The sequence below is a fragment of the Chelon labrosus genome (assembly GCF_963514085.1).
Source record: "Chelon labrosus genome assembly, chromosome: 11".
NCBI classification, from domain to species: Eukaryota; Metazoa; Chordata; class Actinopteri; order Mugiliformes; family Mugilidae; genus Chelon; species Chelon labrosus.
The window spans coordinates 3,250,116-3,276,171 of NC_140344.1; the positions used below are offsets into that span (position 1 = coordinate 3,250,116).

Consider the following 26,056-nt stretch of genomic DNA (forward strand, 5'->3'; position numbering starts at 1 on the left):
TTAGGAATACATAATGGTCCCGCTCATGGACTATATACTTTAATATATATATCATATATAGGGAGTGTGTAACAGGAACGGCCCCAAAAAATAGAAATAGGCTACGACTTGTGATTTGACGTTCTGAACTCAAAATGTTCATCAGACGGGCTACTACAAATGTCTACTTTTATTTTGAATTTTGTGCCCGGAAACGGATTAGTTTACCGTTCGAGCGTACAGGTCTGCTTGAAGTTCACAGCTCACCTCTGTGTGACACTCCGGTGTCGTCCGTGAACGCTTGCCACATTTCCTCTCCGGGAGCCGGCGTGGACAACACAAAGCTGTTACAAAGGTGGGTTCGAGCCTGCAGCTGCTTGACATGCGGCTGATAATCGACCGCGTCTGTGTCAATAAGATAGTTCATAAGTGGACGTTGTTGTTGATGTCAGTGCTGACTAGATCCCGGAAATAACCCATGTGGTTACAGTTACAGTGTATGTTGAAGCTACAGGTCACTAACGGCTAACTAAAATTTAACGCCGAGCTCCACTGACATTTCTGCAGATTTTAATTTAGTCTCTGCATCATTTAGTGTGCCCTTGGTGGCTGTTTTACAGTGACTGATGTTACTCGTCAATCAAAGTGCCGCATGCACTTACTGTATATATGTAGTACTACAGGCTCACTTCAGTCATTCATGATAATGTTGAAATAGTTTGTGCTTGGCAAATACAGCGGCTTCAGGGTCTCTGTAACTTATCTTGTGGAAAGAGTTCCCTCAAGTGCTTGCATAAATCCGACAATATCACAAGATGTGTAAGGAAATGCTAATGACTGGCTTGTTAATGCCACTCTCATGAAGGTGTAGCCGGCTAGCATAGCATAAAGACTGGAGTCAGAGTAAACCACTAGCCAGACTCTGTATAAAAATAAGTGTGCAACAGTACAGAAAATCTACAGTTCAGTGTGTACTTTGGTATTGTGGACATGGGTTGGGTTAACCAATATAGAAATGCATATAATGATTTACATTTAAAACATTTAAGCTTTCTGCACTGGCCATTGGATCTTGTGTAAATAGTCTCTGCATTGAGATGCTGGCATAATGTCTGCAAGCAAAACTCACTGGAAATAATCACTTAACAGAGAGATGGATGAAAAAAAAAAACTATTTCCTGTGTGTCTGAATGGCACAAACTTTAACAAATTGGTCTCAAATAAAAAACAGATATCCATCATCCACTCTCGGAGCTGAGGCAAGTTGAATCAGTGTGATTTTTGGTCTGTCAGAACCACCTGCTTGTCTGCAGCGCTCTCCCATCAGCAACCACATGTTGGCCTCTGGCCTCTCTGTCTCCCTCTCTCTCTGATTAAACTCTTTTTGGTCTGCAGTCTGTGGCTCTGTGTCTGTATCCTGAAGCAGGGTTGGTGGAGTCATGTTTAGAGTCCTCAGTCACCAAGGTAAGAGGACGCCAGGCTGCCTGGTGGGCCAGCGTCGATATGAGCACCACAGGGCCGTCATGGCCATCCGCCGCGAGGATGTCAACCCCTGGGAGAGGAGGGCACCGCTTGCCCCGCGGCATGTCAAAGAGCTCACCCACGCCGGTGTCAAAGTTCTGGTCCAACCATCCAACCGCAGAGCCATCCATGAGAAGGTGAGCCTCTGAACCATGTCGCTTTCTTAATTCTGTAATTATTATTTCAGTAAGAGAAAATTAAAATACAACTATCCTATTACGTTGACATTTCTTAACTGACCATGAAACATATCACACCACAGAAATCTATCATTTCCGAGGGGAAAAAAATCAGAAAAACTAGAAAATTGGTGAAAGCCAAACTGCAGTTATTACCCTCCAGCTAGCTATGAGTGGTGAATGTGAATGCTAGTGAATGCTACATTTATAACTATAGTGTAAAAAAAAGAATCCGTCTACTCCTTGAAACCACTAACTAAACGCTAAATAGCATAGCTGATTAGAGTAGCTTCTAGAGTAGCATAGTGTTAGAATAATAAGAATCAAAATCCTTGAAATCTAGATGTCAGTGTCAACAAGCAGCTAAAAGCCATATAAACATACAAAAAAGTCAATTTGTCATGAGACTATACAATATGAGTGGAATATATAAATAAATTGAATAAATGAAATTGGGTGACTGAACACAGACATACAGTGTTTAAATATTGTAGAGTGGAAGGTATTTGTATATGTTGTATATGGCTTTGAAAATGTAGCCATTTTTTCTGTCTGTTCTCCTCACCTGCCAGCTACCAGTCTCTTGTGCTTCTGTAAGAGGAATTTATCTTTGAGGATCAGTGTTGTCTGACAAATGTTTAAATATGGAAATAAAACTTCAAATCATAGAAAGTGTTTCTGACAGTAGTCTGATGGAGCCCATTTCACCTGTTTTCAGTACTACATGAAGGCGGGGGCTGTTGTTCAGGAAGACATTTCAGAGGCGTCACTGATTATCGGAGTGAAGAGGCCGCCAGAAGAGAAAATCATTCCGAGGAAGACATATGCTTTTTTCTCTCATACCATCAAAGCTCAGGAGGCAAACATGGGGCTCCTGGAGGACCTTCTGAAGAAGGTGAGCCCTAAAATATTCCCACTTGGGCTGTGACACCAGTACGGTACACTCCTAGTAGGTCTCTGTTTACTAATGCAGATGGTGAGGTTGGTTTACAGTTAGTACAGCAATATTCACTATAGACCTGTATCCAAAAAACATTTTAAAAAATGCAATTGGACTTGTAGAGTTTTTCCCCAAGAAGTTTCAACCCCATGCACACCTTGAGACTGACAAAGGGTTGTTAGAGCACCATTAAAAGGGAAAGAGGACAAGGAAAAATAGTCCCCCCTCAACATCAGGTAAATATCTAACCGTTAACAGAAATTAGCTGCACCAGTTTCTGGTTGCTTACACAAACAAGTCAAGCAAGTTTCAAATAGCTGATGTATCACTATAGACATTGCTAGGAAAGGTAAACACCTACTTATCTGAGCTACTTGTCTGCATCAGGAAGGTCTTCACCTAAATTCTCATACAGTAGTGTCTGTCTCTGCTGTCTCTCAAGCTAACCTTGGAAGATAAGTAGTTAATTTCCTCTGGCCTCTAAGAATCTGCAGGTCAAGATAAACTCATACTCTTCTTACCACTCTGTTCACATTATGATTACTTGGATTATTTCTGTCCAAAAGTAATATGCTTTATTGAATCCATATCAAGAAGAATCAAGAGTCTTTATCGTCATTATGAGAACATAACGAAAAGTATATACTGTATTATATGAACATCACAGTTTCCTTCAGTGAGACTCAGTAACTTATACCAGTAAAACTTGCACCACACAGCTGTATCTTATAAAACTGTCCATATCTTCACAAGCAAATTACAGTTTGGAATCAAGTATATTGACTCGCCCTTAATTATGAGATTGCCTTATAGGACTTTACTGTGCTGTGCAGCCAAGGACCTCTCCTGGAGTACATTTGCATGCATTAATGCAACCAAGTTACTGAGAAAAGGCAGGTGATGGAGTTAAAGGGAGAGCATGTTTCCATGCCTTCTTGTACTGGAAATCCCAAAAGCAACTGCTCTGTCAAAGCCTGGATTCCAGGTCAAATGAAAACTCCTGTTGTCTTTTCAGGAGGTTCGTCTCATCGACTATGAGAAGATGGTTGATGCCAACGGCTACCGGATCGTGGCGTTTGGTCAGTGGGCTGGTGTCGCAGGTATGAAAATTTGCTCAGGTTTGACTGTGTCTCAGCTGGCCAGTCTCCCAGGATTGTTCTGATAGCAGACAACAGTGAAGATCAGATGATGGATAGATGTGAATCAACTACCTTTTTCATTTAATCAATCAGACCAAGCCAGACTAATATTATTTCAGATATTTTAGTACATCTCATCACAGAATGGAGACAATAAGAACACTAATCAATAGTACTTGTGAAAATATAATTGAATCATGCAGGGTTTCCCATAAAACGTTAATGTTATAGCGGCCCGCCAGAGTCTCATTTACTCCACCATGGTCTTTAACGAATTGGAAATATGTTCAAACATTTCAAACAACATTGTGCTTGCGTTGTGATTATACGTATTTGCATAATGTTATTTGTTAAATTGTTCATATTGAAATTGTCTCTAATGAACGCTATGCTTCCTGTTTGCAGGAATGATTAATATTTTGCATGGACTGGGGCTCCGCTTCCTGGCTCTTGGTCACCACACTCCCTTCATGGTAAGAGAGGACATGCTTCATAGTTTTGACTGGACTACTTTTTTTTTTGGTGTGTGCACCTGTATATTCCCCATTTATACTACGGTATTTTGACCGAACCCTTTCAACTGTTTAAATTGTATCCTGCACACACTGCTACTTGTTCCTCCTCATCATTTTAAAATCGGTTTTAAAATCGCTGCATTGGCTTCCCGTACGCTTCAGGATTGATTTCAAGGTTCTTTTACTTGTTTTTAAGTGTCTTAACAGTCTTGGGCCTTCTTATTTATCTGACTTGCTTTTACCATATCAACCCTCGCGGACCCTGAGGTCGTCTGGCACTGGCCTTTTAATCATACCTAAAGTTAGATCAAAAACACACGGGGAGGTGGCTTTTAGTTATTATGGTCCCCGATTGTGGAACAGCCTACCGGAGAACCTCAGGGCCGCAGAGACTATTGATGTTTTTAAAAAGAGGCTCAAGACCCACCTTTTCAACCAGGCTTTTAAATTGATTCTCTTACCCATTTTACAGTTTTAGTTTTAGTCCCTCAGTTTTTAGCAATTTTTAGTGTTTAGTAGTTTTTATCAGACTTTTTATCATTTCCTTTTCTATTTTTATTTTAACTATATGTTATAACTACATGTTTTAATTTTATGAGCTGAAAAGCATTTTATCTATATTGGTCATTTTTGTCCTATTTTACAGTTTTAGTCCTCGGTTTTTAGCCCCAGTGTTTCCTCATGGGGGCCGACCACACTGGGAGTTGCTTCTGGTCTACTGACGGGGGTGCTGTTCTGTGGGCGGCTCTGGCCCTGGTGGCTGGAGGGCTCTGCACCTTGGTGTGGGGCCTCCTGTCTGCCCGGGTCGGGGCTGTCTCTATGGCGGTGCTCCCTGCAGTCGTGGGCTGGAGGCCCTCTCGGTGTGGTCGGCCCCCAAAGGTGGCTTTCTCCTTGCTCCAGGTCTCGGTGCCCGGCCATGTCTCTCTCGTGTGGGTGTGTGTGGGTGTGTGTGGGGCGTGTGTGTGTGTGTGTGTGTGTGTGTTGGGGGGGGGGGGTATGTGTGTGTCTCGTGTCTCTGTGTTTTTATGGGGGTGGGAGGGTTGGATTTTTTGTTTTGTTTTGTTTTTGCTGTTTTTAGCCTCTGTGAGGCACTTTGTATTGCTTTTAAAATGCATGAAAAGTGCCATATAAATAAATTTGATTTGATTTGATTTGATCATTGTCTTATCCGTTTACAGCACATCGGCATGGCTCATAACTACAGGAACGTGAGTCAAGCCGTCCAGGCAGTGAGGGATTGTGGGTATGAGATTTCGATGGGACTCATGCCCAAATCCATTGGCTCTGTCACATTTTGCTTCACCGGAACAGGAAATGTCTCCAAGGTACAAAGCAAAAAATAAATAAAAAAATAAATATCAGCTTGAAGGTGATTTTGAGGATATGATATGTTTTCACTTCCCTGCAGGGAGCCCAGGACATCATCAATGAGCTTCCTGTTGAATATGTTGAACCTCATGAGTTAAAGGATGTCTCTGAAGCTGGAGGTATGACATTTTCAGTGTCATTGTCAGTTGACTCATAGGCCCATTGTTATGAGTTGGGTTGTACATGGTCTAATTTAGTATTTTCAATAGAAATGAGCAGTTATTAAATTTCTTTTTGGTGTTCTTCATTTCTTAATCTGGCCAACGATGGGGATCGGCAGAGTTTTTGTGTTTCAAAATTCTTCCCGTTGTCTGTTATCTGTAGAGCCCAAGTTTGGTCATTTTAGCTTAACAGTTGTGGAGCTGTTACGGAGGCCAAGGGCTTAAGGATGAGGTCAGCAGAGCTGCAGCGGGAATCTGCAAATGTATGAATCTGCAGCCATTTCCTCTACTTCTAAACATAGCAACTGCAAAATACAGTATACTAGGAAAATAATGACACAGGACCTATTTGGTGTCTGAGTTTCCTAAAGTATACACTAAAATGTTTGGCTGTGTTATGCTACAGTAGTAGCAGCTAATGTAGGCTGGAGCAAAGATTTGTCGCAGGCTGCAGAGGTCTTCTCACTGACTCCACTTTCCCAATTTTTTTCCCTAATTAATTTTCTAATATCATGTCACTGGACTGCAGAAACACTGTCTGGGATTCCCTCTCATCAGCTATGTAACACCTTAGCATGCTAATGTCAGTACTAATGTTTCAGCTCAAAGTAGCTATGAAGTGGTAGAGTAATACAGCTTCTGTTAGAATGTTAACATGCTATCATGCACGTTATATGTTACTACACACTGTGTAACTTTAATTAAATCAGCTTACCAACATTGGCACATGTTAAGTGTTACTTACTGGCATGGTAGCATTGTAATGATAGCAGACCAAACATTTTCACTCATAATGGACTTCATTTGAAGTCACATTAGTCCAATTATTAAAAACAAGACGTGTATATGTTTATGTGATCATAACACCCTCTTTTGTTAACCTCTTTGTTGTCAGATATGACCAAAGTTTATGCCACCGTTCTGAGCCGACACCATCACTTAGTGAGGAAGAGTGATGGCATCTACGACCCCATGGAGTACGAGAACCACCCAGAGCTGTACACCTCACACTTCAGAACCAGTGTGAGTGTCTTGGCCTTCCCACCACCACCACCTCACTTACCCCCCATTACACCCCTCATGCAACCCCGCGTATGTTCCTGTCAGTCACTCAGAGGCCTCATCTTCTATTTCAGTCAGCAGAACTGAACGTATGGTAGAATTGTATTGGTGTTTTGAAGCATGTGTCACATGGCAGGTGTCCCCTCTATTAACTAATGATTTGTTTTTTAGCATACCTTATCTAGTGTGGTCTTGGACCTTTTCGATTATTACACAGTATAGTGGTGCCTTGAGAGACTATTACAGCAAAAAATTATATTGTTGGTGTCATCTTAACCATAGGTGGCGCCCTACACAACCTGTCTGATCAATGGAATTTACTGGGACCCCCACACCCCCCGACTCCTCAGACGACTGGATGCTCAGAAGCTCATAAGACCATCCAAAACCGCATCTGCAGACAACGAAGGATCACCACGGCTGCCTCACAAGTAAGAACATGTTGGATTGTCACCATCATATGTAAAAATATACTACAACTTCCCATGTTAGCTTTTTTTAACATTATCATATTACAAATATTTAATAGTTTGCAATTTTTCACAGTACACTTAAATATTGTTTTTAGAAGATGATTTTTACTTCAGCAAAGACACGATATAAACTAAAATATGACCTTGGTATGTAAACTAATGTTCTAATGGGACCTACCCAGTGGGTAGTTACCCCCAGCAGAATCCAGAACTGTTTGATATAAAATGTCCACTCCTCTGATGCTTACGTGGATTCACTGCCTCCTACAGAGAAGAAGAAGAAGCTTTATTGTCATTGCACAAGAATACAACGAAATTTCATTCGGCAGCATCTCTTGTAGCAGCTACATGTCACAAGCATATCTTTCTATACTGCCATATGTGTCACACAGAGAAGAGAGGCTGAAGCATGATCATATAACACCAGTAGAATCAAATATTGTACAGAAGTTTTTCTTTTTTTCTGTTTCTCTAGCTAAGACGCTATATAGCCAGCCATATACTGTGCCATGTAATCAGGTGCACGGTCTCATAGAGAAATATCAGTAGAAGATGAAAAGGTGTGCTTTGTGCAGTTTTCATCGTCGTCATCCTTTCAGTCAAACATAGTCCATATGACTGTGTGGTCTGGATAAAGTGCCTTGTTGGTAGTTGCTGTGTCTCCACAGATGCTAAACGTCTGTCTTCATGTTTGCAGAGTGACAGTTAAGCTTGTCACTCTGACATTGTGAACCTCATGTCGTCTCTCTTTCCACAGGCTGCTGGCCATCTGCGACATATCTGCTGACGCCGGAGGCTCTATAGAGTTCATGAACGACTGCACCACCATCGATAAGCCTTTCTGCATGTACGACGCCGACCAGCACATAGATCGCGACAGGTACAGACCAAACAGATTCTGATGTCATTGTTATCCCTACATCATCCACATGTTTATAGACTTTCACTCATCTCATCTGTAGGCTGTGGTAGGCGCATAATTGCATCAGTGTAATTTATTATTTTTGTTGATTTAAGTGCCAGCATCATAGTTTTATCACTTTGCTTAACCTGTAATTTACAATGATCATTTGCACTGGCAACACAAATCATTCATAGTAAAATGGCATAAAAGGTTCAAGGTTCAAGGTTCTTTATTTGGCCATTTGTGCTTAAACCAACAGTCCAGGCACATTGGAAATCTTGTGCAGGGCTCTCAGAGTCAACAGTTTAGGTAGTTAAGAAAGAAAAAGAAATACAAAATATAGAAACATTATACAACAATAAGAACACAATATAAAAAGTATGAAGGCATTATGCAGAAGGTGGTGATATGTACACATTTTTAACTTCAGGTACTAAACACAGGAGAGGGCAATGTTGGTGACAGAGTAATAAATAATAATAAATAGATAGACTAGTTCTGGGAATGTGAGGTGGGGGGGCGTCGGAGAGAGAGAGAGAGAGCAGGAAAGAGAGCAGGAGAGAGAGCAGGAGAGGGAGAGAGAGACTGAGAGCAGGAGAGAGAGAGAGAGTATTGGGAATATGGCACTGATAGCAATTGCACATTTATCTGAGAACTACACATTGATCAGGAAAAAAGAACATGTAAAGATGTTTTGAACCCTCTGAGGTTCTGGTCTTGATGTCTTCTTTTGATGGTTGACAGAATAACATTTTAAAGGACCTTATGCTCCTCGGTCCACCTGCTCATTTGACATTTTCTCGATTTTTGAGTGTTGTGTATTGAGGATGAACACAACTGTTGATTTTGGCAAACAACTGCTTTTGATAGATTTTTGGCATTTTTGGTCCTATTTTTTTTTGCTCCACCTCATCCTAAATCTAATTCTATGTGCTTTAACTGCTGTTGAAGTGACACTCAACAGCTCAGCAGTCACATGTGTGGAATTACTTTTGAATTCCTATATCTCACATACAGTTCTTTCTGTGTCTACATAAACCTGCTCAGATTAACGCTATGCATTCATTTATTTTGATTCGAATGAGCTGACGGACACAGCCTGTAGAACAAAACATTTGCAAATGTCCAATTAATTACTGTATTATCTGGACTTTAAATGCACACGTGATAATGTAAAATGTACTTGATGTACTTGTGGCAACCTTATGACATTTTGTTCAGCCTGTGCAAATACAGAAATGTGCAGGTCAAATTGACCAGTTCACAGGGTGATGTGCTGATTACGCAAAGGATTATAGGGGTCAGAAGACAAAATTCTTCATCCTGTTTATCTTAGTTATCACCATAAAAATGGTGTTGGATGAACGTGTTTGTAGATCTGATGGTACACCACACCCTGATAGAATTGGACCCCCAGAGCAGAATATTTTCCAGAACAGTTGGTGAGGCCCCCTGTTAGGATGGTTTTGACAGCACCTAAGCACAGGTTCTTTTAAGCTATCCGTGGTGATAAAGGAATGCAGACTCCTGGTACTGTGTGGCCGTGCATCACTGTAACAGGTCCCTCACATCATCATTGCTAGTGCTCCGGCCTGTCACCACTGTGTCATCCGCAGACTTGACATTAAAATTTGAGCTCTGTGTATCTTGTCCCGGAGTTGAACCTCCAGGTAGTAATTCAATGGTCTTATGCCTTATTTCCACCATGCTCCGTGTATGTATGGGAACCAAGAACCAAACCAGAAGTCTATTCATTTGTATAGTTTCTAGTGGGATTGTGAAACTCTTCTTTCCAGACACACTGAGGACCTTCTCTCTTTCTGTTTTACTCTCCATGCATTTATTAGTTACTTTACATGCCATTAGTTTTGTGCTTCCTCTTTCCATGTACTTTTCTGTCCTCTGACTAGAGCTGTATGTCACTCCTCTTACCAGTCTTAACCTGCTGCTGAGACAGGTTCAAGTTCTGGTTCTGTTCAAGTTAAAAGGACATTTTTCTGATTTTTTTTATATAGGTGAACTTTATATAGGTTGACCTTAGTGTGCAAAATGTACCTGTATATAATATTGAATTATATTGACATGAAAATGTTTCACCAAAAACTGATCATCAGCATAAAGGAATTCTAATTGTGTGTACCTTATTTAGAGAGTGAGTGTAAACAACGCTGTATGTTAACCTGTATGTATACCAATCACTAAGCGAAACTGAGTTTGTTTGTGGTCCCGGCAGTGTGGAGGGAAACGGGATCCTCATGTGCTCCATTGACAACCTTCCTGCTCAGCTCCCCATTGAAGCTACAGAGTACTTTGGAGACCGGCTGTTCCCCTACATGTGGGAGATGGTAAGACGAGAGTCTCAGGGTGACGTGGTGACCTCTAGTAATGGCGTTGGTTTCCTGTCTCGCTTTGTGGTGCCTTCTGTTTTCGCTTGACTTCTGTTTGAGCTTGCTATGGGAGAGAGCTGCGACAGGTTTCACGTGGGGAACAGAGTAAAAGAAAAAACCCTGACAGAGAGAACTTGCGTCCGTGTCAGTTTAGTTTAATTTTTAGTTAACTTTGTGTCCTGCCGTTCCCAGCTACCTTCAGATGCCACCAGACCGCTGGAGGTAGAGGAGTTCAGCCCACAAGTCAGAGACGTGAGTAGTGTAATGTTAGTGATGGTACAATACAGTATATTGCTGTATTTGCTACAGATGCATGGTGCTGTTGCTTGTAGATCTATTTCTAAATTCATTTTCCTGAACGAATCAGCAATGACATAAAATGTCAACACAAAATAATCTAAATGTATATTATCAATACAGCTGTATTGCACATGCAATAACTTTGCATGTGCAATGGAAGTAATATGGGAGAATAATATTATCAGTTGTATGTAAAATAGCAGTACAGGACTCTCCCAGGTAATGTTACAATCTTATAGGTCATGACTGAAAAATCTTGTTTTGTATGCCTCTAAATACTACAGTACCCATGAGCCTCTCCTGCTATTGCCCTGTAAGAGAACAGGGCAGTAGTTTATTGCAGCGCTGATGGTGCTGAATTTAGATTGACAGTATGTGCAGACTATAAATTCTATTTTCCCGAACACTGAAAGCTATTGTTGTTTCCACCTGGCTTCACACAAGGTCAAAACAGTAAACATTTCAAATGCGTCCAGTATTTTATGCAGAGCATTAATTCAATATACAGCAAGGAAATGTACATGCACTTTGGAAACTAAAGTACATCGGCACCTCCTCAACATTTTAAAACGTATGTATTTATTTATGTTTGAACACTTGGTTTATTTTACCGTTGAGCTAAAGGGTGGAAATAAGCGATGAGATTTGAATTTGATTTGATATTTTCTCAAGGCTGTCATCACCTCTAACGGAGTCCTCACCCCAAAGTTTGAATATATTGAGAAACTTCGAGAAAGAAGGTAAGCTTCATTTCAGACTGGACATTCTACTATTGACTGTGCTGTCTGTTATATACTTTATTTGATGTCTTTTGTTTTAGACTGAAGTCTTTGAAAAACGTATTGTATAGTATTTGTTTTTGCATTTGTAGGTAATTGTGAATTTCTCAGCTGAAAATAACTTAAATGTAAAGAATCTTTATATTTTGGTACAAACTTATTCCATGACTGAGTTAATGCAAACAATCTAAGGATGAAACGTCTAAAGATTACGAGACAGGTAATATTTCTTGTCAGTTACCCATGTGGTAACAGTTCACCTGTAGCAAACTGCAGCAGTTTTTAACAGCTTCCAGACGGCTTAGTGATATCTGTGCTGTGTAGTCCCCTGTTTTTGCTGTCTCCCTCCTTAAATCATCCATTTTTAGCATTCCATTATGTGATGTTTTAACATTCTCCAGCCAGCACTGCTGGAACTTGGACTCGTAGCAACTAACCGTCACCTTGTGGTTGTTCCCGCGCAGTGCTGTCCTTTGGTGTCTGCTGTGTCTGCATTAACACCTTGCATGGCTAGTGTGCTAATAGGCCATCGTTGCTAGCCAACTGCAGAAGCTGGAGTTTGCCCTTGCGCATCGAGCGGTAGAAACACTTTTTCTTCCTCACTTTACACAAAACCACCTTCATCCACTGTGTTGCTTCAGTCCATCTTGTTCTGTCTAGTCTGGGCAAGCAATTTTGGAGCTTAGAAGTTTGGGGCCAGGTGAAAAGCTTAATACCGGTTTCTTCTTCTTTTAAAGTACTGAGATAAGTCCACAGGCATCTGGCCGGCCTTAGCATAAAAACTGGAAGCAACAGGTCACTGCTAGCCTTTCTTCATTAAAAGAGAAATATCAATCTACAGTAAGGCCAAATCTGTCTAATGCTTGTTTGCCAGAAACATATGATAGATGAGGGATAAGAAGAAGACTACAGCATGTCCAAAAAGTTGTTGATTAAATGATGACAAAATTAAGGATTAAGTACTTGCAAACATTATAAATTAAATACAATTTTAATTTTATCAGGAGCATTCTTGTTTTCACATAAAGTCAAATGTTTAACCCCTTCACGCCTAGTGTCGCGAATTCACGACGCACTGTTTCTGCTCAGACTGCAGCCGAAATAACGCATGTAATACTCTAGTGTTGGTTTGTGCACATTCAGAAAATTCCTAGGAACCTTTTTCAAGTACTAGTTTCTCGTAGGACTGGTCAGAGTGGTAAGCAAAAACACAAATAATTAATTTCTTTATATAACTGAAAAATCAATTCAGGCGTCAAGGGGTTAAATATTCTCTTACCTGCTCCGTACAGCAGCATTTTATTATTGTCATTATTGGCATGTTAGCATACTGATAAGCATAAGCTAAATGTCTCACAAAACTAATTTAGAAAAAAAGTATAGACTGCTGTATAGCCTGGCAACTTTAAGTCATCTGACCTGTCACCTAATGCTTCACTCTATATCCAGTTTGAATTTTCATGGGAATTCCATGTGTTTGTCATTTTAGAGGATAGTTTTTGGGACGACCCTTACACTGTAACTTGAAAACAAACTGCCAGTGAATGCATATTCAGATTCTAAAGTTTTTATTTGGTAGTATTTAATTAAATAACCACTTTTTGGATATATAGATCGATGGTAGTAACAGAGTTTTTAAATGATTAGTCATATTATTTACACGCAGCTAGCAGTTTTGCCTTGTTTCCAGTTTCTAACACTCTGGGACCTATCTGTGTACTTGTCTCACAGAATGAAATCAATCTTATTCAGTCAATTTTATTATACTTCGTATAAAACAGGTAACAAGATTTCTGACTGCTGAAATTGATTTGCATGGTTATCAATTACTAACAATGAATTTCAGTGAAATCCACATTGATATTTGTTATCGGCTTTTAAAACTAATTTGATTTGATACATTGTGTTGATTGATTACGCATTTTGATTATTTTATAGCACTCTAAGCGTTTCTCCAACTTCAGTAAATCTTGCACTTAAAACAATTTTAATATGCTTTTCAAGTCTGTTGAGGCTCCACAACCCTTAATATTGTTGTTGTCTATTCCTGAAGAGCATTAACAATCAGGCTCAGTGCAGCTTTACTCTTCAGTTGCTCTATGAACAGCTTGCTTGAGGAGATTTCAGCCTCTCCTTGAGAGCAGAGCCTCTGTGTTATTCACACTGAAGCTTTCATTCGTATTTAGGCCACCTCTAAGATTTGATGAGTTTTCTTTCTAATTGATCCTGAGTGTAATTTTTTCCAGACAAGCCATGCCATCAAATCTTAATCCTTTTGTTTGAGTTTGGCTCCTTAAGATATGTAAACTCAGGGAGAAATCCTCCTGAGGGAACAACTATCTTTTCTTTTTTAATTAAGAACACGAGTGCCAGTTAGTCCTGCCGCGACTTGTGCGTGTGTGCGGTGCCGCATCCAATTAGGGCAGAACTAACGAGTCCACGGGTCTGACTCCTGACGGATTTGTGGTGGGGGTGGTCTTGGTTGGTGTTGGGTATTAATGCCACAGGTCACTCGGGTGATGTCTCTATTTGTCACAATGTCATAATGCTGGTGTTATTGTTGCTTTGGTGTTAAGATAATCCAGCATTCAAAATCAGACTTTTTAACTGAATCCAGTTATTTGGAGAGCTGTTCATTTAATTAAAAAGCCTTTCTGCGATGCATGACATGGCTTTAATGTGCTCTGTTGTTTACATACTGTATGTCTTCAAGCCTCAGTACTTTCTTCTTCAGTTTTTTTGACACAATAAACTAAATGAGACACTGGAATTGTTAAAAATAAAATCCACTCCATTAAACAAAAGTTGCCATTTGAACTGCAATATCTCAATAACTTTACTGCAACAATGTATTGTTATTGTTCCATTTTTGTCCCGCATATATGCATTTGTATTAATTGTTGTATTAATTAATACACTGAGATAATTGCTTCATTTTTAAATGACTGGAAAAAAAGGTGTTCCTTATAAGCCCAGAGGTGGCCAGACAATTACTGTTATCTAAGGCTTTATATAGAATCATTCAGTTCAAATTGTCACTTCACATAGGGGTAAACTGGAATATTTACTGTATTTAACTTTCCCCAGTGTTAACAAATATAATCAAAAAACAGGACCTAAGTTATGTAGCTCATACCTTCAATCAAAAACTTTGTAGAAGAAAGCCCATTCAATTTTACTGATGTTGCATAAAGCTTTGTTACTTTTTTCAGTTGTACGCTAGTGGTCACAGTCTTCATCTGTGAAATAACGTTGTGAAATAAAGAATATAAATACTTTCTCATGTTGACCAATCCAGTGTTCTAGATTTGGAGGAATGGCAAGATAAAGTCAATACAGGCTATATCTGTGATATTGTAAATGGTAAAATAACAACACTCAAACAGCTGCTGTTGTCTTTAATAAGCACAAGATGAGACGTCACACGCTTCCATCTTTGGAAACCCACATTGTTTCTCAAATATTTTTAAACCTGCTTAGGCCAGCGTTTAACATTGCCACATGGAAGCACAGCCACTGAGCATGACTATAGCAGGTTTCTAACTGCTGTACTGAATGCCCTTCAGGGAGAAGGCTCAGATCATGAAGAAGACTGGGATGAAGCGAGTTCTGCTGCTGGGATCCGGATATGTGTCTGGACCTGTTGTCGAGTACCTGACTCGTGATGAGAGGACCCAGGTCACTGTGGGTGAGTTTGGTGAATTACATCTTTTCGTTGAGGTTTTAGTTTGGTCTTTTTCAGGGTTGAGTGATTTGGTAGAAAAAGAAGTGCCTTTTTATTAAAAGTGTTGTATAGAATTAATGCTGGCTGAAAATGATTAATTGAAAATGATTTTTCACTCTGAACTGGTATGTACCTCCTCTGAGAAATAGAACTACCGGCATTGTAGTATAATAGCCATAAAAGTCAACATCCAACCATCAAAATGGAGGCTTTGCAGCAGTGTTAATAACTCATTTGAGTAACTGTAAGTTTAGAATTATAGCCTTAACATGATACTATCTGGACTTTTTCACAGAACTGTGTGCACACTAAACTACTGACTGTGTTTTCTTGTGGTTTCTTCTTTCTTCTTCTTCTTTCAGCCTCGGTGCTTCTGAAGCAGGCGGAGGAGCTGGCAGCCAAATATCCAAACACTATCCCTGTCACACTAGACGTTGGCAGCCAGGAGGCACATCTCGACTCTTTGGTCAAAGATCATGACCTGGTTATCAGGTACAGCAGGGACTGCAGTCACACTGTAGGACGAATATGCTAACTGTTAAACATTTGCAACAAGTCATCTTGCCCTATGTCACTGCTTTTTCTAAAATGGAAACTTCAAAATTTGGAAATATCTTCAGATTCCCCATTGCTGCCCAACATAGTTTAAGACCCAACCACATGACAGATACGTGGGACAGCAACTGTTAATGACCCCTTTTAATGGTTTTAGAAGTTTAGCTATATAATGCTATTCTAGTGAGACCCAAACCACTTTACAGTGTTCTTCATTCACACGTACTCACACACCAGTGGCAGTGGAGCTGCTGTGAGAGACGCTCACTCGCCATCCAGAGCATCCTTATGTTCAGTGTCTGGCCCAAGAGCACTTTAGCATGTGGTGGGACTGGAGATTGTACTGCCAACCCTACGATTAGTGGACAACCCTGAACACACAGCCGCCCTAGGCTAAAATATCATCAGTACGCTTGAGATTAATTCAGCAGCCATCTGCCATAACATCACCTCCTCCCTCTGCTCCTCAGCATGCTGCCGTACTCGTTCCACCCACTCATCGCCAAACAATGCATCAAGAGGAAGGTGAACATGGTGACAGCCAGCTACCTAAGTCCTGCCATGAAGGAGCTACAGAGCAGGTGATAGCCAAGTCTTTGAATGATGATAATTGCAAGTTTACACGTTTTCAACATTTTTGCAGGGGAATGAACATGTGCATTGTCTAAGTAACATCCACATGAATGCCAGGTCCAAAATTTTCCCAGCAGAACACTGAATTGTCACAAGATGGTCAATGTTATTTACTTCTCCTGTCAGTGGTTTTAATGTTGTGGTTGATTGGTGTATACTGTATGCATCAATCAATTAAATATGCACACACATACAGTATATTTGTATTATAGCCTATGTACATTTAGTGTGTATGATTATAATATACACTATTTAAGAGTAATAATGTGAGTTTTGGTGTGTATGAAATGAAAATGCATGTTGACTGTGTGTGTCAGTGCGGAGGAGGCAGGCATCACCATAGTGAATGAGATGGGACTGGACCCGGGCATCGACCACATGCTGGCCATGGAGTGTATTGACCAGGCCAAAGCTGACGGCTGCACTGTGAGTCCTCATACACTGTGTGTTTGTGATGTAGGATGAGAACATAAATGTATACTCTGATTATTCTAAAAGTCCAGTTTGTGTATCTAAGGGTTTCCTGTGTGTGATTACTGCAACTCAACCATGCAGATGCACGTGTGACTCTGGAGGGCAATAGAGTTTGTAACATGAGGTTCACCAGTAATAAATCTGGGGTTTGACTTCATATAAACAGGAGCTGAAGTTTAGTTGTTTAGGGCTGCTTGTGTGTCTCCTCTGGGCTTATTACGTAATTTAATACAGCAAGTGGATTGATACCGTAGCAAGAGTCAAGCAAAATTTGTTTGTTCAATGATGCCAATTTAATTGACAATATAAATCTTGGTGTCGTTCAGGTGGAGTCTTACAGCTCCTTCTGTGGTGGCCTTCCTGCTCCTGAGTGTTCAGACAATCCTCTTCGCTACAAGTTCAGCTGGAGTCCATACGGTGTCCTCCTCAACACCATCAGCCCTGCCATCTTCCTCAGAGACAACCAGGTACAGAAGCCTCCAAGGACCAGGAACTTTTTTTATGCCTACTGTCATTTAGAGAAACCAGTTGAATGTGTGCTTGTTTCTCCCTCAGGTGGTGAGTGTCCCTCCCGGCGGGTCTCTGATGGATTCCACCTCTGCGATGGATTTTCTTCCCGGTTTCAACCTGGAAGGGTTTCCAAACCGGGACAGCACCAAGTACGCCGAGCCGTACGGCATCCAGACAGCACACACACTGGTCAGAGGAACACTGCGCTTCAAGGTACAACACTCACACACACATCCACTGACCATTATATCTGCAGTAACTTATGACATGTTCTGTGGAGGAAATTCATTTGATGCTGCAACTAAGGGTTATTTCTCAATGAAGCAGCAGACCCTCAGAACAGAGCCACAGAAACGCACAATAGTTGCAGGAAACAAATGCTGAGAAACTGATCTTTTAATGTTTTTCCATTCGTAAAACCAATTTATTTAATAAATGTCAATTATGGTCTTGTACTCTACTTACAGGTGTCTTGTGGTAAATGGCCTTGCTTTTATATAGCTCTTTTCTACCTAAGCGGTTTACAGTCACAGACACATCTACCCAGTCACTCAGACAAGCACACACACGTTTACACACCACTGCCACGCACTGGGAGCAACTCGGGGTTCAGTGTCTTGCTCAAGGATGAGGCACATTCCGGGGATCGAACCACTAACCCTCTGGTTCGTGGACAACCCACTCTACCTAGTGAGCCACAGCCGTCTGGAACTAATACATAAGATTAGTGACAGAGTTAAGATTAAGATTCTTTAAGCTTCCTGTTAACTAGAAACTGTATTGTCATTATTATTTTTTCTAATCCAGCTAAATTCTTTCTTTTAAAGCAGGGTGTAAATGCCCAGATTTGAACCCCATTAATATGTTTAGGGAATTTGAAACGGTTAATACATACAAGAAAACCATCATAATGTTTTGCAGCTCAAGGATTGCATTGAAAAATTGGAGATCATCACCAGCTTCTAAGAAATCAGCAAAGGTTTATTTATGTTGTTTACCTGATTTATCTACACTGGTTTTATTTCAGCTTAGCAAGAATCTCATTGCACGGTTTCTATTCTCCTCTGCACTCTGTTTCACTGTGTCTGTCGGTTTATATATATATATACATGTATATACAGTATATATACACATACACACACACACACACACACACACACACACACACACACACACACACACACACACACATATGTATATATGTATATATATATATATATAGAGAGAGAGAGAGAGTACTCGAGGTGGTGATAACTCGCTTCATTATAAGCTTACTAACGGGTAGTTTCAAAAACCAAAAGAAGGAAAGAAAATATCTGAAGGACAAACCAAAATGTCTGTATATTGGTGACAGTGGTGAGGATATTAAACCTCTTCCCCTGTCTTCTGTCCAGGTTTTGTGACCGTGATATTTCAGGCAAACTTAAAGGGAATTACACAAACATCCACTTGGACGCAAAAACACCTCACAAAACACACTTTTGCCCAAATTCAAGAACTCATACCCTAATTACATTACCCAAATATATAAAAGTGATCTGGTGATGGTCATGACTTCACTGTGACCTCATAGTGTTCTACAGAAACATCTATACTGAACTGGTGTCCACATTAAAACTGTGGCGATTCTAAAGAATGTCTCTGCTGCCAGGTTGAAGATGTGTGTGAAGCATCCACGCTACTTTGCTTCTTTGCAGCAACATCCTTGTTTGAAGCACTTGTCTAAAAGTTTGTTCTGGCTCAGCATGTGAACATATGATGAATTTGACTATGTCTTATGTGTCTTTGAGTAAACTTACACACTGTTATGTAATATTTTCTTATGTGCTATGAGTCTGGACAGACATCGCTGTAAATTGCAATTTGACCATGAGGCTGTAATTCCAGTTTCCTGTTTTGATTATGTTTCACTCTAGCATTTGTTCTCTCCCTCAGGGCTTCTCAAAGGCCATGAGTGGGTTTGTTAAACTGGGTCTGATCAACAGTGAGCCCAGTCCCTTCCTGCGGAGCACTTCATCTCCCATTACCTGGGTAAGGACCTGTGCTGAGGACGTTAAAAATGTTTGAAAACATCCAAACACATAGTTGAAAAGGGACCCTTCTTTCTGCACTCTGTCATTCACTTTATGAAACAAGCCGCTTTGCACTCGAAGCTTCTGATTGTGGAAGTGGGAAGAGTCTGTTGCTGTCAATAGCTCCTCATCAACATCAAGGCTGCAGTCAGCCCAGGCTTTCAGTCACCAATGAGAGTTTACCCTAGATAATATTTGCCGTGGATCCTTTTGAGATGGAAAGGAAATGCAGTGCTGCATGCTCCTGATATCAAAATACAAAAGATGATTGCCAATTGTAAATGCTCAAAATACTCAGAAAGTCATTTATTTCCTTTGGAAATGAGATGCAAAGAGGAACAGACAAACAGCAGTCCACCTACAAAATGTAATCCCGCAGTCCCATAAAAGGGTTAATGTTGCCATCTCTAAAATGTATAAAAAGAGAAACTAGAAGAACTCTTATTAGTTTTTTTTATCTCCTATATCTATAAGGAAACAGATTCTGTGAGTTTGAATGTGATTTTCTTACTTTACAGTTTTTTTTTCTCCTCTACAGAAAAAACTCCTCTGTCAGCAGATGGGATTGTCCTCTTCTGTCTCCCAGGATGCATTTGAAGAAGCCGTATATGAACGCATTGGACAGGACGACTTCAGGATGGACACCCTGAGATGGTGAGAGACCACGGAGGGATCTCAGTAACTGCCAGACATTTCAAACATGCCTCTATACATATGGGGAGGGAAAAAATGTCTCTCAAAGAACCTGTGCCAAGAGAACATTCTGATGTCTAATGTGAAGCCTTAACACATTAAAACATCTCCTTCTGGTTCACGAGGGACTGTGTGGTACCAACTGTAGGATGTCATCAAGTACCACTTCAACAGCTGGCATCAGCTACTAAGTTATAGTTTAATACATTAACTGGGGCGGCTGTGGCTCTGCAGGTAGAACATAAATGGGATAATTGATAAGCACATTCAGTTTTAGCTTCAGCCATGGCTACCTTTCCTTGTCTTTCTGTTGCATATTTATGCCAATTTCAGACCATAAAGGGAAACCAATGCTAAATTTAGTTATTTATGGAGCAGAAAAGTTTTTGTTCCAATTCAGGCCAGAAAGAGCTTTCCAAAAGTCATAAATATAAGCAGCTGCCCTAAAACGGTTTCTCCTAGCCACTGTTCATTTGATGAAACAGTATAAATCCTGTGTAGTTCTCTTTAAACTAGTTAGTTGGGTGTCTGTTTGTGCTGCGGTGAGCAGATGAAGCCGATGCTGCTCTTCTAAGTTAAAGATTGATGCTGTGCATAGCGCACTGAGAGCAAGGCTGAGGCTGCTCCTCAACTGCACACTTCTCACTTCCCTCCCTAACGAGGACGCCTGAAGTGGTGTAGCGTGCACAGTCTTCAATTTAAATTAACTTTTCCAAGGGTCTCTTCAGACCAAGGCTCCATGCTGGCATTGTTCTTCTGCTGCTGGCGGTGAAGGTAAGAGGACCACACTGACATTGAATTGCAAATTCCTCTGTCGGTAAAAGTGAACTGTTGAAAACATTCCATCTGTGCCGTTAAAGGATAAAAAGCAAACGCGTTGGCAACTCAGAGCGAATGACTTGTTGTTCATTTATTCAATTCACCAGCAAAGCAGCCTCAAAAAGCAACTGCTCATCTCTTTAGATTTAGTCAAGGACATGATTGGCGCCACCGCAGCACTGATGGGGTATTAAAGCTTTTAATATGGCTTTGTAAAGATTATTTCATTGTGGGGAAAATGTCTTGTCTTTGTGCAGGTTTGGGATGCTGAGCGATGACTCTGTGCCTCATGCAGACAGTGTTCTGGCTGCTCTTGCAAAACATCTTGAAGCCAAGCTCTCCTTTGGTGAGCTCATTTATTACCACAGACTGGAAGAACAAAAGCACTAAATGCAATACTAGTACGTAAACTAATCGCTTCTCTCCTGTGGTAAAGATAAAGGTGAGCGAGACATGATCATCATGAGAAATGATGTTGGGATTCGCCATCCAACGGGGGAGCTGGAGACCAAACACATCAGCCTGGTGGTGTACGGCGAGCCCAGTGGCTTCTCTGCCATGGCCAAGACTGTAGGATACCCAGCAGCTATTGCTGCTCGCATGGTCCTTGATGGTCAGTGATTTGCACAATTTTTTTACATTTTTCTTGACCTTTCTCAGAGCAGAGTGCACCATAGTTGAGATTCCTTATTCCAGAGTACTGTACATTTGCACCAGGGACAGAAGCATCCTGGTTTAACCCCACTTCAACACGCCACTAAAGACAAGCACTTTATTTCAACTATAATACTACTCTTAATGTTTGCTGAAATGTTGTCATGCCTGCATGCAGCATGACTTCAGCCAGCGTTGTGTTTAGAAATATATCATATGACATGATGCGTAGTTTAGTAACATGACAGAAACAAATATCATCGAATTTCAAGGCAATTAATTAATCATTTGAATTATGTGCATTTATTGCATGCAGAAAACTAAATCTAAACTTGTAGAATACCTCTTACCAGTTACAATGTTGCCAGGTACAAAAATAAAATATAATATTAAATATTAAAATAAAATGTGGTCCTGCTAGTCTGTGAATCTAACATGGATGTATTAAGGGAGTTGGATACGGACAGCCATCCTTGCAACGTCATTTTCCTTTGTGGCTGCGGAATTCAATAGATCTTAGAACTATATGTTCCAAATGGAGCACACATTCTCCATTTGGAACATATGGGGGTGGGGACTAGAGTCTCTTAATGACCCAAAACTCACCTGTAGTTAACACCCCACCAGTCACTGAGATCTGAAGAAGGCACTCGAATGAGTGTTGAAACGTCTTCAAGAAAACTCAAACTTGCCCAGTTGTTTTTGTTTTAGCTTTGTTTTTTAGGTATAACATGACCTGGATGACTGAGAACCTTCACAAACTAAATGCATTCCCTTTACAAACTCTTACCCAGGATGACTTCCTGGTTGGCTCTTGATAACAAACCATTTGAGACGTCAGGTTATGAAAAACATGCAGCAGATACAGTTCTGAAGATGTGAGTTGATGTTCATAAAGTGTGAACCTAAATCTCTATCTTTTCCTCTCTGTAGGTGAAATTAATACGAAGGGTATTGTGGTTCCAATGACAAAGGAGATCTACGGGCCAGCTCTGGCCCGGCTGAAGGAGGAAGGCCTGCACTTCATGTCGAAGAGCACCCTGCAGGAGTAGAGTAGAGTCTCCCAAGGGGTTGGATGACTTGCTGTAAATCCCGTCCAAATCCAAAGGCTTCCTCTTTTCACTCTTCAGACAGACACAGACTCACCTGTCTGCAGTTAGTCGGTTAAAAATTACATTTTAACTCAACTTTCAGGCTTATAAATTAAATGTTTGTTTTTTTTTCTTCAGAAATTTGAAAGGTAAAACCGTGTTTTAGTTGGTTCAAAAACCTAACACAGCGGCTGTGATGATGCTCAGTACTCTGCACTTTTAGAACCACATCTCGAGTTTGGCTTGATTCTCTCATCTGTGCTAAACTGGAATAATACTTTCACTGGTGTTGACTGTTTCAGAGAAAAGCTCTTCTGTGAAGATGTGTGGAAGGTCAACTGATCAAACGCTATTTTAGGCATTAGAAATGTACAAACATCGTCTCACGAATCGGATAAAAACTAATGTAGGAGCCTGGTCTGACTGGGATTTAAAACTAAATTTACTCAATACTTCATGGTAAATGTTGACATCCAATATTGATCCCAAGTGTTGTCACCAGTTAAAAACAAGATGATAGGTGAAATGTTCTATGGGCAACCAGATCGATGATATAGATGTTTCTGTTACCCTTCATGCCATCCATCAGCTTATCCTTTCAGTTTGTGTAGCAATTTAGTTACTCATCCAGGGGTCACTGTTGGTATTGCAACATAAAAATCACTTATTGCCAACAAAATACACATTTTACATACATAACACATTCCTAATACATCATGTTTCACAAACAAAATATCCTAAAATGGAAGAGAATTTAGACATAGTAATGAATTCTAAGGAAACATCTGGCTTGTGTGCAGTATTCTTTGCAGCATTATTCAGTTATAAATAAGTTCAAGTCCATAGTTTGATGAGCATGTAGAGTTACTAAACTGAAAGAAAGTATTCTTGTTGTGCTTAATCAGAAAAATTCTAAAGGCAAATTCTTTTCTGTTCTGGGTCAGTGTGTTTTTAGGTGAAAAAATGTTAAAATTGTTCCACAATTCTGCAATTACGTTTTTCACTGAATGGTTGTCAAATTCACTCAGTCAAGTTAAAGGTGACGGGGAGTGCTGAGTGAGTTTTATTTTTGTGATTTCTTCCATAGTGTACATCCATGGCTCTGCTGCTGAAGTTTGGTTGTCCTGTCGCTAACTGCTTTGTTCTGTAACTAAGACGTTATGTTAGCTCATGCAGCAAAAGTGCACAGCAGCAGCTGACCGTATCATTAGGGATATCACAACTTTGCATTACCTTGTTGCATTACCAGGGATGACCTACCCCCAGTTTCTCAGCATTACCAACTACTGTTATCTCAATGGAATAAAGTGAACTTTACCAGTGATGTTATCTCTACATGCTAAATTAGCCTCTTGTATAAAAAGCTAACCAGATGTATCAGGATGTTTACCTGGAATCCTCTGGGAACATAACTTTATGCAAATATTTTCCTGAAAAAATGGTATTCTTTGGTTTACATCATATATCAAGTATACATGATTAACTCTAGATCTCCATTTGGTAAACATTACTGAGAGTTGGATGACTATTTATTGTCTGCCATCTGAGCAGTATTTATTTTATTATTTGAGGGGGATGTTGTAACCTTGCAAAAGGTTTCAAATGGGCAAATGTAGCAGAGGCATATACATGTGTTTTCCATATACTGTATATCCATATGTATTTCTGACACATGTATGTGTTGGCCTCCGCACGGTTTTAAAGATAGTGAAATGCTTAAAAAGAGAAAGAAATCAGATCCGAGGATTTAAAAGTTCTGGTGAAACTACATATTCCGTCACTACGCTAAAGCATGTTCAAATCAAGTGTTAAAACCTGTCTCAGTACTGTTTGGTTACTCTCCAACACAAACGGTTTGTATTGTTGTCTTTCTGTTGTCTACTGTTTGAGCTGACATGCATGATATAAAACATTGATAAAAGATAGTTTTCATATAATATTTTTGCTCTTTGAAAATATTCTGGTGACATTAATAAAGGTCATTCTGTTTCTGAAGTTTTGTTTCATCATTTAAAGGCATGAACTTGCTTATAATAATTTGTGTCCTAATATTTCCATTTTGGGCAGCACAGTGGTGTGGTGGTTAGCACTGATGCCTCAAAGCAAGAAGGTTCCGAGTTCGAATCCAGGCCCACTGGGACTTTATGTTTCTGTGTTTTCATGTTCTCCCTGTGTCTGCGTGGCTTCTCTCCATTATGCTGCTACCTCTATGCCTGACCAGAGATATCTTCACAGATATCTTACACCAATCAGCCACAACAAAAACAAAAACTGACAGGAGAAGTGAATAACATTGATCATCTTGTGACAGTTCAATGTTCTGCTTAAGAAACTTTTGGACCTGGCATTCATTCATGTGGATGTTACTTAGACATGTACCACCCCCCTAGACCAGACCAGGCACCCCCACCCCATAGCAATGACACTCCTTGATGGCAGCAGCCATCCCCAGCAGGATGCAGCCTGACACAGACACACACACAAAAACGCTTTAGGAACAACTAAAAAAACATGAAGTACATGTACATTTAGCTACTAAGGGGGAAAACTCATTCACACGTGTGATCAGGTGGTATAATAATTTTAAAGAGATTACATTTAAATGTTAATAAATAAAACATAATAAATCAACTAAATAACAGTACTTAGGTGTAATATTTGCTTATGTAGTGGGATCATTACATCACTATAGATCTTCTCTGCAGATTCTTTCCCAGCCTTCAAAGCAGCTGCCTTCAGTTAATGTTTGTTTTGGTGGTCTGTCTTTTAGTCACCTTTTCAACAAGTCAAATTCTCAGAATGGATTATATCAGGAGACTGACTTGGCCAGTCTGAGACCTTTCAGTTTGTGTCACAGGTAAAAGCTGTGGTTGACAGACAGTGTGTTTGGGGTCGTTGTCTTGTTGCAGGATGAAGGTCTGGCCAGTGAGATTGGAGGAATGACTTTGTACACGCACAGACATAGCTTACCACTTTGGTAATAGATTCCAGTCTAGCCTTTGGATTCTCAGTGCTGGTAAGAGGTTTGCAGTGCAGCCAGTGTAATGCAGCTGTCCAAGTCTTCTACCAACTGTGGACTGGAAACACTTTCTGTCATCAGCTACAGTTTTTGTTTTTTTTCCTC

General features: G+C 40.3%; 1 protein-coding gene across 1 annotated transcript; it reads left to right on the top strand.

Moving 5' to 3' along the window:
* Positions 1–251: 251 nt before the first annotated feature.
* On the top strand, positions 252–24,927 carry aass (aminoadipate-semialdehyde synthase). The gene is made up of 24 exons (XM_084555827.1): positions 252–334; positions 1,375–1,637; positions 2,398–2,574; positions 3,635–3,719; positions 4,164–4,231; positions 5,452–5,598; positions 5,682–5,760; positions 6,698–6,825; positions 7,147–7,295; positions 8,095–8,217; positions 10,475–10,586; positions 10,821–10,880; positions 11,601–11,668; positions 15,274–15,395; positions 15,794–15,923; positions 16,457–16,567; positions 16,937–17,045; positions 17,420–17,560; positions 17,649–17,816; positions 19,539–19,634; positions 20,214–20,329; positions 21,445–21,533; positions 21,624–21,800; positions 22,775–24,927. Exons 2-24 carry the CDS (start codon positions 1,419–1,421, stop codon positions 22,891–22,893), a joined length of 2,793 nt encoding a protein of 930 aa, XP_084411953.1. The 5' UTR covers positions 252–334; positions 1,375–1,418; the 3' UTR covers positions 22,894–24,927.
* Positions 24,928–26,056: the final 1,129 nt, after the last annotated feature.